At 32.0% G+C, this 13,942-nt stretch overlaps 2 protein-coding genes across 7 annotated transcripts; both read right to left on the bottom strand.

Annotated features, from left to right (window-relative positions):
* Window positions 1-613: 613 nt before the first annotated feature.
* LOC128875069 (zinc finger protein on ecdysone puffs) lies at window positions 614-8,037 on the bottom strand. Of its 6 annotated transcripts, none has more exons than XM_054120395.1 (12): window positions 7,877-8,037; window positions 7,225-7,299; window positions 6,672-6,868; window positions 6,490-6,554; window positions 6,292-6,369; window positions 4,133-4,599; window positions 3,315-3,471; window positions 3,076-3,246; window positions 2,121-2,615; window positions 1,911-2,046; window positions 1,575-1,800; window positions 614-1,487 (listed from the first exon to the last, which is right to left on the bottom strand). In XM_054120395.1, the coding sequence occupies exons 2-12, from the start codon at window positions 7,248-7,250 to the stop codon at window positions 932-934; spliced, it is 2,574 nt and encodes an 857-aa protein (XP_053976370.1). In that variant the 5' UTR covers window positions 7,251-7,299; window positions 7,877-8,037; the 3' UTR covers window positions 614-931. The 6 variants fall into 6 exon arrangements, with proteins under 6 accessions (XP_053976370.1, XP_053976369.1, XP_053976367.1 ...); XM_054120394.1 differs by having other exon boundaries at window positions 1,575-1,797; window positions 3,315-3,474; window positions 7,877-8,036; XM_054120392.1 differs by having other exon boundaries at window positions 3,315-3,474; window positions 7,877-8,036.
* A 790-nt stretch (window positions 8,038-8,827) lies between these two features.
* Window positions 8,828-13,490, bottom strand: LOC128875073 (protein zer-1 homolog). The gene is made up of 9 exons (XM_054120401.1): window positions 12,689-13,490; window positions 12,075-12,342; window positions 11,658-11,970; window positions 11,364-11,569; window positions 11,108-11,279; window positions 10,292-10,615; window positions 10,060-10,209; window positions 9,736-9,988; window positions 8,828-9,650 (listed from the first exon to the last, which is right to left on the bottom strand). Exons 1-9 carry the CDS (start codon window positions 13,161-13,163, stop codon window positions 9,454-9,456), a joined length of 2,358 nt encoding a protein of 785 aa, XP_053976376.1. The 5' UTR covers window positions 13,164-13,490; the 3' UTR covers window positions 8,828-9,453.
* Between the last annotated feature and the right edge of the window lie 452 nt (window positions 13,491-13,942).

Consider the following 13,942-nt stretch of genomic DNA (forward strand, 5'->3'; position numbering starts at 1 on the left):
GGACGAAACAAATGGCTCCATCTAGCATTGACAATGGGAACTATTCGACGACCAACTTGGGCGTTTTCCCGATAGAGGCGCTGAACATACTCCGAAAATAGTTCGTATGTTCACCGCTAGACGGCGATACAAGTTTCCGCGGGAAATTTGAATTTCCTTTTATTTAATTAAAGTTCATTACAAGCAATTGTAGATATTATTGAGTAGTTCAAGAGTCTTTCATAAGTGTGTTGTCAAATTCATGTGAGCGGGCTCAAAGAATATTATAAAGCAGTAGAAGTTACATAATAGTGTTTATTATTATTATTATTATTATTTATACGTGACAGGTTTATCGAATTTGTTATATGTCCATTTACATTAATAATTAGAAATCGATATTTGTTATTTTCTAAAGATTTCCATCAAGTAATTTTGTAATGCACAAATAATCGCTACTATTACACAACTATACTTAATAAAATGCTTATATGAGTAATGTTCATTACAGTTCTAGTTAATATTGTTGTCACTAAATGTGCGTACATAGTGACTTCTTGAATTACAAAGGAATTGAACATCGTTAACTTTATACCATCGAGTGTACATTTCAAACATGTCCATTATTTATTAAAAAAAAAAAAAAACAAGAAAACTACTAACTTGCTTTACAATGATGATCTAACTGCTTAAAATTACTGTTTGAATCAAGATTTCTTACAAACACGATTTTTAATCGGTTTATATCTACAATAATTCATTAAAAACTAAAAATATTTCTGTACATAAATCTTTAACTTCGTCCAAAATATCTACGTTGCTTACTAAATGTGATTCTGTCGTATGAAACAATGAGCATAGAAGTTTTCCATGGATAAGTTTTGCATATTTTATGAAAAAACAATAAGAGTATATTAGGATATGATTGAAACGTACTAATAATTCTTGGACTTTACATATCTAGTTTCTCGAGTTTTACTTTCACCTCCTTTTTTAAAGGATCCTTTTCTTCAATTTCATTTTTTTCGTTGTCCCTTTCTTTATCCTTTCCAGAATGTTGTTGTTTCTTATCTGAATTACGGAAACGATCATAACGAGAATCTTCGTCGTCGCTTGATTTACCTGCTGCTTCTGTTTCCCTCAAAATATCACCCAAATCTTTGTCAACATCATCCCACAACTTATTGCTACCATCGGCTGGATAATCATCATCTTCTTCTTCATCAGCCTTTGGCCCATTTTTGTTATCCTTAGTATTCTTTTCAGGTTCAGAAACAATCCCTTTTTGTTCGACTAGCTTACCAGATTCAGCAGCATTAGTACTATCGGTTGTAATTACTGATAATGTGATATTCGCGGACTGTGGTTCAGAATTAGTTGGAGATTTAGCATTTTCTGTAGTATTTGCAGCATTTGCCGTGGAAGTAGTATTAGCAGATGACGATGATTGTAGATGTATTCTTTCCGCTTGTCTTCGTAATGCCTTATCATCATTATCACGCACATACCTGCGTAAAATATTACACATTACTATAACATTATCGATACCAGTCTAAAAGGAAAAAAATAAATTCCTAGAATTTTGTAATTTTTACCGTTTAAGGTGACTTCTAGTTGAACAATGAAGCGCGATCGCCCTTTCGCTGTTTTCACTACGTGGTAGGTACATCTTGCACAATTCACAGAATTGTACTTCGACACGTTTTATGTATTCTGCTCCAACTTTGATCATTTGCTTACTTTTAGGCTTCTTTTCCGTGTCGTTCGTACCTTCACTTTCTGGTTTCTCTTTTTTCTTCTCAGGAGACTCTTCATCTTCTGCTGTAAATTATGTTTATATAGCGATTCCCAATGAAGCTTATGTTTGGAATTTCAAATCAAATTTACATTTACTCGACAAATAAAATATTATACAGCTCTTAACAACGTACCGTCCACATCACCTACGGAATCTAGAGTCATGAAATTATCAAGATTAACTTCTTTGTCGTCTTCCTCAGGTCCACTTGAATCTGCTTCTGCATCGCCATTGCCAGCGTTCATTCTTTCTTTCAATGCACTTTTTCTCTAAAAATAAAAGTATATACACTGTGTATTTCGACACGTTGAAAATAGTTTAATAGCGCGATAGAAATTAATACCTTAATGTGATCCAAAGAGCACATATGAGTTTCAAATAGCATTGGTGATCGAAATTGAATGCGACAAACGCGACAAAATGGTGTGAGGAATCGCTTCATCTGACGATGGGAATCTGACAGCTGATGTACTGCTTTAAGAGAACGATAATTGAGTTTACAAATAGGACAGAACATGGTACGGGATGGTAAAGTACCACGAGCTGCATCACGGGCCTCAACACGTCGTTGTTCTTGTCGTTGTAAGACACGCATGCGGGTCAAAGTTGCTTTATGGCGTAATGCGATTCGTCTCATTGCTGCACTGTGACGACCCGAATATAAATGCAACGAATATTCTTTGAAAGTAACGCTACGATGAGCGCAATGTGGGCAAGTTAATTTAATGAATTTTCTGCCATCTCTTCTACTAGGTAATTCTTCAGAACCAGTAGCTCTACCATGATCTGTTTTATCATTATCGTCTCTTTCCTCGTCATCGCCATCATCTTCATCGTCCTAAAGATGTAATACAATAACTTCATTATCATAAATAATATTGTGATCAAACAAGCAGCGTTTTACTCATTTACGAAACGAGAAATTACAAGATTATTTCAAATTCAAGTATTTGCAGATTTATTATTAATTATTTGTTTAATAAACACTGAAATAGCCCGCGCCGGAATTCGAAACTGTAAATTTCAATTGTTTATATAATTCGTTAATAAAGCCTCAGATTGCAAAATGCTAAAGGACTTTTCGATTTGTAATGGTAAAAAATGGTAAATTTGATCCTTAAAAAGGCGTACAATGGCATACCGTTAAAAAAAAATATACATAAGAGCTACTATAGTAACGTGTTATTCAAAAGGATAACATACGTGACAGTCACTAGAGAACGTTCAGTAAATAGCTAAAAAAGTTGACAAACGCAAAAAGGATAATTGTGATGATTACAATGTCGCAATTGACTTACCTCAAGCTTTCGATCATCATCGTCATCCTTTATTTTCACTTCATCATCATTTTCTTCTTCATCTTCGGAATTTGGCCTATCTCGATCTTGTTTTTCTTTCTTACGTTTCTCAATTTTTTCTTTCTTTTCATCTTCATCTTCCTTTTCTTCTTCATCGTCGCGTTCATGTGGCTGAATTAATGTCGGTAAATGTTATAGTAAATATTATATGGATACATTAGCAATCTTTATGGAGTTACCTTTTCATCGTCATCCCAATTACTTTTATTATCATCATCCTCTTCATCGTCATCGGAAAATTCAGCGTTAATAGCTTTGGTCATCTCTCTATCCTTGTCCTTCATGCTGGTTCCTGATCCTGACTCCTTTTTACTTCCGGATAGCCTAGTAGTACCGCTACTAATGACACAGCAATTTTGTTTTGACTTACATTATTTCCCTTCGTCTTGTTCTGGTTCCTTTGTCTTTCATTATATCATCAACCAAAATATTTTTTTCTTAGTTGACATACAGCAAATATCGCGATAATATTTTTGTTTCTTTTATCCCCCTTAATGAATGCATTTCGTATTGCAATAAAGGTCTTTAACTATTCAGCCTTTTTGCATTGCATTGTGCTCTTATCTATGTCTTCGCATTTTCGCGTCTTAAAATACATCTAAGAAACAACGTTCTTTTATATTGGTTTTAGTCACCGCTATGTGTAAGAATGATAATTAATGATCTCGTAAAGTACAAGTATTATAGTAGTTCTCATATCAAAAGTAATTACATTTGTGTTTTGACGATTCGCACACAGTGTATTTATGCGTATCAGAATCAATTCCCTCTTTATTTAGAACCCTGCGAAAAGTTTGTCTCTCGACAGTAGAATATTGGTTTCGTGCGATCATTTGTGTCATTTTACTTTTTTTTTGTTTTCTTTTACCATTTATGTCTATCATCGTCTTGACTCTCATGTCATATAGTCGGATATAGTCAGTTCGTTTACTGACAAATAAGCAAGCAGGCTACTAGGACGGTATTGCGGTAGGTAAGTGATTTATTAATTAATTACCTCCTGCGCATTTTGGTAGTAGTCATGCGCACACGCTGGATGTAGTCTCGCGATCGCGATCCTAGCAGCTTGCGTCGATAGTCAAGCGATGGCAGAGTACGCTTGCGAGCCATGACGACGTCCGATCGAGAGCTCATGCGATGGAATCCACCCCCTCTACCGCTGCCGCGTGTTGAAATGCGACCTCTGTAGTTTGAGCTTTGATGCGATATTCGCCCTCGGCTCGAGTTATATCTCTGAGTTGGAGGTGCCATTTCGCTAATCCGAGGGGGTGGTGGAGGTGCATAGCTCCGTGATGCTGAATGACGGTCCTCTGAGCGGTGATACGATGAAGCACGTTCGCTCTGTCTCTTGTCCTCGTACACGGCCGAGGATGACGATCCCTTATTATCGTCATAAGGTGCTGACGCAGACGAACCACCATACGAAGAAGAATACCTCTGAGAGCCGCTACCGCTACCTCCACCCTGCCAAATCAAATTCAATTGTGCTCCTTCCCATTTGTATCTTTCTCTTTTCCTGCCCTTCTTTCTTTTACTCTAGACACATTTCTCCCCACTGTTCCCTCCTATCACATATTTTCCATACATTTTTTTTTTCTCTAATTCCATTCTGTCGATTCTTTTGCACTCCCTCATTTACCTCTCATTACAGTGCCAATCGTCTAGTACAAAATCATCCAACCATGTACCGTTACGGTCACTACACCCATTCCCGTTGGATCACCAAAATATAGATTTACCTTCCCTAAACTTGAAAAGCGCCTAAGTTACGTTTTATCTCTCACGTTTCAAATATAAATAACTTTATATACCGCTTTTTTTTTTATTCTATGTTAAAAACGATCTTTACTTTTCAAAAAATATAATAGTATTCCTTGCCATTTCATTCGTTGATATGATCTTAGCTATGATCAGCATTCACTTCCTTGAAGATATCAAATGAACTGAATTCTGTATGATTCTGGATTAACTGTTCATGGATAGACCTTTCCAATTTGGATGATATAAAGATAGATGTATTTTTGCATACTCTTATTTGTAAAGCATCCTTTCGTATAATGCTTTATACGCCTCACGCATGCTTATATGGACCCCGAAATCAAATAAAACTAATGAAACTGTAGTTCTAATGATATACATCCTTGCTGTTTTCTTTAAGGGTAAAGTACGATGGAAAAATATTTTGTGTACTTCCACTGCTTGTACAAAGCTTTCCAGCATATATTCTAGTTTCAAAATCTACCTGTAGGTATAAGGTAGAGTCACGCATATAGGAAAAGCTGATGTTTCTCGGGCATTGTTAATTGAACGTAACATAGAATGCATATTCTTTACATTGGAAAGGTCTATGATTACTCTGACATTACTGACAATTTATTTCATTATTCCAATGATTAGTTTTAACTGACGTAATTTTGAAAACTGCAAGAAGCAGCTGTGTTAGAAATTTGTGCGGTGCGGCAATTCAGGGATGCTGTTAACATTTCAATAACTTATTCGCATTGTGCAGGAAACTGGCTCAGTTGCACATATTGTTTTACGTAATAAACAATACAGATGTAATGTCAGCATTTTAAAATTCATATTTGTATATATCTATTCGTTTGTTCATTCTGATAGATTTCAGGTCGCTCTCAATACTTATTAATGCAACTGTGTGCAGGTAACAATATAAGTACCATCTAGGTGTATTTCATCTTTTAATTATGTGATGTTTTCGCAGTGTTCCATCAGTAGTGCCCCAACGCAAAAAGAATGGGTGTTCAAGTAGCCGTTGGCTCGTCGCTTGAAAGGAAAGTATGACGACTTATGAATGCCTTGCCTACTACTCTTTTAAATTTTTTTTATAATTACTTAGACGAGAGTCCTGAAAATACTTCTTACATGAAACATAAAAAGTATTTTCTGAATATTCCGAATACTCGTAATATTCCGAATATTACGTTTAAATACGTACAATGAAAATCTTTCAGGACCATCGTTTGTTCATGCTACATAATTGAAATTTAAAAATCTTTCTGTGAAGCAGGGCTTTCAAGGTGGAAAAATAATTCTTGACCACAGCACGGTAGGAGATTCAAACAAAATAGACTAATGCTCATTCAAGATGTATCTTGTAATAAAAAAATATCGTTAAATTTATATTATAAAACATACCTGATACGAATCACTTCTCATCCTCTTACGAGTGGAGTCACTCGACGATCGATGATCATCTCTCCCAGAGTAAGAATCCTAAAAAATTCAACACATATTTATCACCAAAAATTTAACACCATCCAAAACAAAAGTTATACTGAAAGTGATATGAAACTAATAACTATATATAATTATTAATTTATATTATATACATACCCTTGGCCTTTTATAACTGTTTGAATGTTCACCCCTTCCTCTGCTAGAATACCTTTCAGATCCACCTATTATATACACAAATTTTCTTGAATACTATTAAATATATTTACAATGGAGTGAGAACTATTGAAATTTTTTCATTTTATATATATGTATATTATTGCTAATGAATTTCAACTAACCAGAATTATATTTTGAGCGAGAGTCATAACTGGTATTTGAATATTTAAATCTGCCACCTCTAGAAGATGAGTAACCTCCTCTACTGGACATGTTTCCTGTTGATCCACTGTTCCATTCATTTCCACCACCACCTCTACCTCTATAAGAACTGCCACCACGGGAATTAAAACCCCTGCCACGAGGACTCATGCTAGAGCTGCAAACATAAATGAACTGGTTTTAGAATATACAGTTTCTTAAATTGACATTGTATATAGAAATATTGGTCATTTTGTTTCATTAAATAACTACATGTAAAACCTAATTATTAATGAATCAAATGCATATAAGTACTAAGCAAAATAATAATTAAAAGAATTATTTCAATTTTATAAGTAAGGAAAATAATGACTGGTCTTACAGACAGTGATTTTTATCATTAAATATAACATTGTTTCATTGCATTTCAACCTTTACTTTAAATCCTCTTTGGACAAATCATTTAAGTTAAAAAATGATGTAGAGACCTAACAGCTTAAAACTTATAAATATATGCTTTCCATTGTTACCAACCTGCATTTAATGTAGCTGTAACTCATAATTATGACTTACAGATGAGCTATGGATGTCAGATATGATGTCAAAAGTCTATAGACAAAATAAGAATACTTATGTATTGTATCAAATCATTAAAATATATTTCTTAAATATCATATGCATTACAATCATCACTTAATTTTATCTACATAACTTAAATTTTAAAGTTTATAATCGACAACAGTTTTTTGTTTAAACAGTAATTTTAATGATTATTTATAATGTAAAAGACCCCAGCAACATTATAAATTCATTTCCTTTAATAGTAAATGCATATAAGAAATTCAAAGTAAAGTTATTGTTACATTGTAAAATGTATAAGTTAGCTGAAGTTAAAAGATAAGACGCATATTAAACTTCGTACATTGATGTTCATATTATATACGACTCGGAGGAAAGTTTCCGGCACACAACCGTGTTCACTGAATACTTCAGTATTAAATTGAAATATGCTGTAGACATTTCCACGTTATAATATGCGATTTTTATAATAAAATTGGTTAAGTTTCTAGTAGGGTAATCGATAACTTTATCCTCTATTTCTTAAAATTAATGGCTACACTTTAGAAAAATTTCGAAATAACCATTTACCCAGAAATACGCGTTTGCATTAACTAGAGTAGCTTACCTTGCCAGTACGGATGAGTTTTCCCTTTATGAGCAGCTATTGCGTAAAATTTGTACGAATAAAGTCACGTATTTCACATGAAACTCGTTACACATGCCGTGGACGCGCGACGAGGCAGGTAAAATGTCGTCCTTCCCCTAAGCTGTGGCGTCACTCCTCTTCCGAATTCTAACGATCGCGGGGAATGAAGGAACAGAACCGGAAATTGATATCATCATGACTCATATTTATGTTTTAACAAATGTTACACTATTTATTTGTTTTACAAATATCAAATTAAGCATTTTCGAACAATTTATTTGATGCAGTATATTTTTATTATTTTATAGCAATTCTTTGTTCATTTCATAAATCTTATCGAACTAGTTTCTACAATTTTTTGGAACTTTTCCAAAATGAATCTTCCCATATTTTTGCGCCATAAATTAATTGAAAACAATTTTTTTTATATTCATGTTCAGTAATAAAAAATGAAGTTGCCTTTATTGATATTAAAAAATTATCTACAGAAAGTCTCTAATTAAATTAAACACTTGGAAACAATTTTGTAAACTATTCTCGACTACTACTCTTTATTTTAATTTTCATGAAAAAATAACTAATTACTTAACTACTTTAACAATTGTACCGATAAATGGGATTGTAAGGGATGGAAAAGTAGAAACTGCAACCCAGTTTTATATAATTTTCTGATATACATTAAATAGATCAGGTTTTTTTTGCAAATTCATTACATGCATACATTAATATTGTATAATAATTATAATAACAATCAATTAGATAATAATTTGTGTAATGTCCTTGTCGAAGTCATTCAAATCTATATGAAATCTATAAATTTATTATAAGTCTGTAATGTAATGTTTGTTTTATCAATTCATTTTATTTGACAATAGCGTTGATGTTTAAAAGAATTTCGATCATCATAGTATAAATGTACAAACACGTAAATCTAATTTATTTCACTTTGTTATTTATTCTTAATTATATTTACATAATAACCTAACATAGTCTTTATTTAAGATTTTTCTATGAAAGAAAATTTAATGGCAACTGAAAATGTTTACTTATAATACAAATATCTACAAAGAATTCACACAAAAACATATGAAACTTAACATAACCTTTCAACATCAAACTTCATTACTTCAGCTCATTATCAGTATTTAAAACAGAAAAATATAAGCTTAGTCTAGTTGCAACTTTTCCTTGTATATAATACATTATGACTATTTACATAAACCAAAAACACGTTTGGATTTGAATATTATTTATAAAGATCGATAATAAATATAAAAAATATTTTATATCAACTAATTAATGATGAATATGATAATAATTTTTTTTTCATAATATGTAATAAATAAAATATGCAAGTAAATATTCATGTAACAAAAGTGTGAGTAGGATTGTTTGAGCAGTTTGATTCTGAGATTCAACTTGAAATTTACATTCCAGCAAATGAACATATAAATTTTAGTATGTCTTAATAACCTTACTCACACTTGATGGTTAGAAGTATAAATATTAAATATTTTACTTCAAATGGTATTTAAATTAAAACAGCAAGTTATTTCTTAATCACCTAAACCATATTCTACATTTACAGACGATTGATACTCGTATGTATCGTTAGAGTTGTTACTATGACAACAATTCTGAATCACAAAATGCGCAAGTTCTTTTATCCGTTCGTATGGCCTTGGATCAGACATTAATGTATTTAATTTTTCAATACCTCCTTCACGTACAACCAATATGCAGTATTTATGAGCTGTTTAAAGAATAATTACGGTTTTAATACAAATTACTTGTTTTTTTACGTTTCTATTCAAAATTCTTAGCGAATATATTCTTACGGTAAACAGTTGTGAGGTTAGCAAGAGCCCAAACTGCCCAATGTTGACACTGTGGTGTATGGTATACATCTAACAAACGTAATAATGGTAAAAACGACCGATAATTGATATTACGTTCTGAAAATATGTCCCATTGTTCGATAGCTTTAACCATAAGTTCAAGCATTTCAGTTCTAGTTGGTATCTTAATTGTCCATGCTTCAACACCATCAGATGCTATATGAGCTAATATACCGGCAGCATTATAAGGTATCTATTCATAGAACGAAGAGTTTAGATGCTGCATATGAACAATTATTGATCGAATTAAAGACATTACAATACCTCAATGTCTTCACTTTCAGAATGCAATAAGTTTTCAAAAAGTATCATGTCTTGCTCTTGTACTAGATGTACTCTCAGATGTTGGATCTCTGACACATTGCCCAGTAATCCCATCATATTTTTCAGTAATTCTTGTTTGTGACGATATTGCTGTGAAAATAAATTTTGTGTATAATAATTTAATACCTTTTCTATTTATTAAATTGTTTAATTAAATTATAATACTACATACCTTCGCGCACTTACGAAAAAGCACCATGCCATTTTCACTAAAAAATCGTTCACAATTTACAGGAGTCTCATCAGTCATGTTCCACATAGTTGACCATGCTACTTCCAAAACATCATCGTATATGTTATGAATAACTCTATATTGTATTAACTTAAGCATTGTCTTAATACAACCAAGGTTGCCTAATAAACGTTTTTCTCTGCCTGTCACGTGACATGCCAAAATATTTAGAATAAATGTTCCAATACGTTGAACATAACATCCTTGCTGTGCGTGCTTAACCGAATGTAAAAGTAGTTTCACCAATGTTTCATAATTCGACATCTCATAAAACATAAATAACATAATACAGTTAGATACATTTTTAGAATTCATACAGGTTTAAATTAAATTATTTAAAAACAATGTCAATTCAAGTATTATCGTTCTTTAATTAGTAATGAATATTTCAATCAAATGATATTTATAGTTGCTTTTAACATTCAAAATTATTAATGTAAAATACAATGCTAAAAACTGTTGAACATGATAATGCTTGGATCAATGTAGCTTATAAATCATTTTTCCATACCAAGCAATATTCGTATGATTAATTTTAATTAAATGTTTTTTATAAATGATATGTAAAATTTTAATTTATTTCATGAAATAGAATCTATATTCATTAAATAACATCTTAATGTACTAAAAAACAATTGCTTGTTAAAAATGATGCAATCAAAAAGAATTATTTATCTTGAACAAAAAAGAATTTTGTCTGATTGCATTTTATTATATAGACTAAATGTTATTAATTCAAACGAATATGGTACATACAACATCCTGTGGTATACGGAATTGACATAATGTTAGGCAACCATTACGCATTATACTTTCATCGTTCTTATACATGCTCATTCCAGTAAGAAGAATGGAAACAATTCTTTCTTTCAACCGTGGTTCAAGCTCATCTTTTTCTTTCATTTTTATAACATAAAATAAAGTTGCACTGCAATAAAATTATACTTTGCATTAGATTGTTTGGAGTATGTATTTCTCAGCATGTAAGTTAATGTTATCAACGATTAAGTACCTTCCATATATCTGTATCTGTTTTTCTAGTGGATGATTTTCCATTGCTTTCAATATCACACAAAGTGCTTGATCCACTCTATGACAATTTTCATATCTGTACACACGATGAAGGTCATTTAGTACTTTCAGCAAAAAACCAGGTTTATTATTCATATAAACATGAGCTGCAACCAATATTTGGTCTTCATTTGCATCTCCTGCTATCTGATATTCAAAAACAGAACATATTTAGAAAAATGAAATACTGAAAATATCATAAAATTAAATATTGTGTAATGTTTCAGTTGTTTACCAGTTTTGCTGGAATATTACGTCGCCTACAAGCCTCATTTGTTCCATAGAGGCCTAAAAATTGCAAAGGTCTGTCTACTCTGGAAACAAGACCTGGTATATCACAGATCTTGCTGTTACTATCATTAAACTCAAAATAAGAGGATTGATCAGTTGTTTGTATTCCACAATCGACTATTTGTACTTCTGCTAAATTTGTGCCACTAATATCCAAAGAAGTTAATTGTGGCAAGCCATTCACAATATCAGATAATATTGTATTAGGATTTTCAAATCTTCCATTCGTGGAATCGAGTTGGGAAATATCTAAATGCCTAATCACAAATATTAAAACATTAATTTAAACATATTGCTTAAAATATTAGATATTGCTTTATTCTGTTATAAAATAAAAGTAAAATAAAAGACAGTTAAGTACCTTAAATTTTTTAAATGGCAAATGTTGCTAATGAAAGCTTGTGCCTGATTATTAATCTTGTCATTGTGTAAAACTAAAGATATTAAATTGGGGACCAAGTCGAAAGAAGTGAAATAGCCTACATGTAAATTATTAGATAAATCCAGATGTGTTAAATTTGTTAATCCAGCCAAAAGTATGTTGTACTCCTGTGGATGAATTCCAACATATTCTAAAGCCAGATTTCGTAGGCTTGGTGTCTCAAACACATACCCTCGTCTCTGATATTCTGGTAATTGAAATTAATGATATTTAAATACATCTTATTTGTTCTTTTTAAAATAAACAACACATTTGGTGTTTTAAATTTATCAATATTTCATCATGGTTCAGATTGTATTAAATTTATATTAATTTTAATTATTTAGAATACTAATGCATAGTATATAACTCTGTATACTTTTTTGAACTTACAAGGAGGATTGAGTATATGTAAGTTTTGTAGAGTATATACATACACTTGTATTTGTAGAAATAGATATACAATATACAAATATTACAGCTTTGCAACATTGATGGAAACTTAATTGTAATGAATAAATAATAAATAATAAAAGACTTATTCGTATTCTTACCACTAAATGCTGCCGTAATGATGGAAGAATGTTCTCCTCGACATACTAAACTTTGTAGATTAGCTGCGTTAGCATTTATATATTCGATAGCTGCTTCTGTGACATTAGGGCAATCGATAAGTTCTAATTCCACAAGCTTATGCAAAGCTAAAATCTGTACTGACTGATTAGTCAGGTTGGATCTTACTATTTTAACACGTTTAAGTTTGGTTGTTGATGTGTTACTGAATATATGAAAAAATTCATCGTGAAATTCTATTGTATCGCTCCGTAGAACGTATTCGATAAGTTTATCACATATTTCACTCGGCAAAACCAATCCATCTAAGAGATTTCGTAAAGAATTCTCTTTATCCCATTGCTCCTTATCCGAAATAATGTTTAAATTTTTGCATATCACTCGAAAACAAAGTTCTGCCAAAGATTCTGACCCTACGTATTTATTCAAACGAAATAGGTCATCTATATCCGCCATTCCGTACGGTAATTTAGGCAAATTGCGTAAAAAGTCTCATATGAAAATACGGGTAACAATTACGAAATTTCAACTGTCAAATATGTTAAACGCATCAGCTGGGACATCACTGCCCAAATTTGCTGCGGGACCGTATCATTTTATTTACATCTTCCTGTTTTCCCACGATCGACTAACAAAGACAATATATATTTAATCAGCGCAATGCCGAATCTCTCACAAATCTGTCCAAAATAAATGTATTCACACTAGACGGTCAACGAAATTTATCCGACACTATTCGAGCACGTCTACCAACGACTACTGTATATGTCTGCATACATACAGTCTACTCACACCAACTCACACTTGGAATTTGACATTTTACTTGACTACCGTAGTGACGCTATCTCTCAACACTCGACTATATTATACAGAATATACAGTTTATCAGTACATATTTGACTATAGTTGACTACAGTTAGTGACTTTCCCGCATCGTGTAAAATTCTAAATCGTAAATTTTAAATTTGTATTATCTTAAAGAGAGTTTAGTTTGGCTACCGAAAATCTAAGACACTTTTGGAATTTGATCGCCATTCAATTTACATCGTCAAGGATATGTAGATCCTGATTCAGAAGTCCTGAACATTATACTTGCGAGCATTTTCGGCGCGAACTTACATTAATCATGGCGCTTTTTAGAATTCATATCGTATAGCCAGCATTAAAACTATCGATACGTACGAACGAAATTATGCGATTAATCTACCTTTTTACTATTATTAAATAGTTTTATT

This window comes from Hylaeus volcanicus, chromosome 4 (genome assembly GCF_026283585.1).
Source record: "Hylaeus volcanicus isolate JK05 chromosome 4, UHH_iyHylVolc1.0_haploid, whole genome shotgun sequence".
NCBI classification, from domain to species: Eukaryota; Metazoa; Arthropoda; class Insecta; order Hymenoptera; family Colletidae; genus Hylaeus; species Hylaeus volcanicus.

Excerpts from the sequence above, each read along its gene's own strand:
- LOC128875069 (XM_054120392.1), bottom strand. The coding sequence starts at position 7,250 with ATGAGTTACAGCTACATTAAATGCAG. Across the intron at positions 4,600-6,291 it reads TGAGAAGTGATTCGTATCAG|GGTGGAGGTAGCGGTAGCGG; the intron begins GTATGTTTTATA and ends TTGATTTGGCAG. Across the intron at positions 2,616-3,075 it reads ATGATGATCGAAAGCTTGAG|GACGATGAAGATGATGGCGA; the intron begins GTAAGTCAATTG and ends TTACATCTTTAG.
- LOC128875073 (XM_054120401.1), bottom strand. The coding sequence starts at position 13,163 with ATGGCGGATATAGATGACCTATTTCGTTTGAATAAATACGTAGGGTCA. Across the intron at positions 11,280-11,363 it reads CAGATACAGATATATGGAAG|TGCAACTTTATTTTATGTTA; the intron begins GTACTTAATCGT and ends ATTTTATTGCAG. Across the intron at positions 9,651-9,735 it reads TAACCTCACAACTGTTTACC|CTCATAAATACTGCATATTG; the intron begins GTAAGAATATAT and ends TTCTTTAAACAG.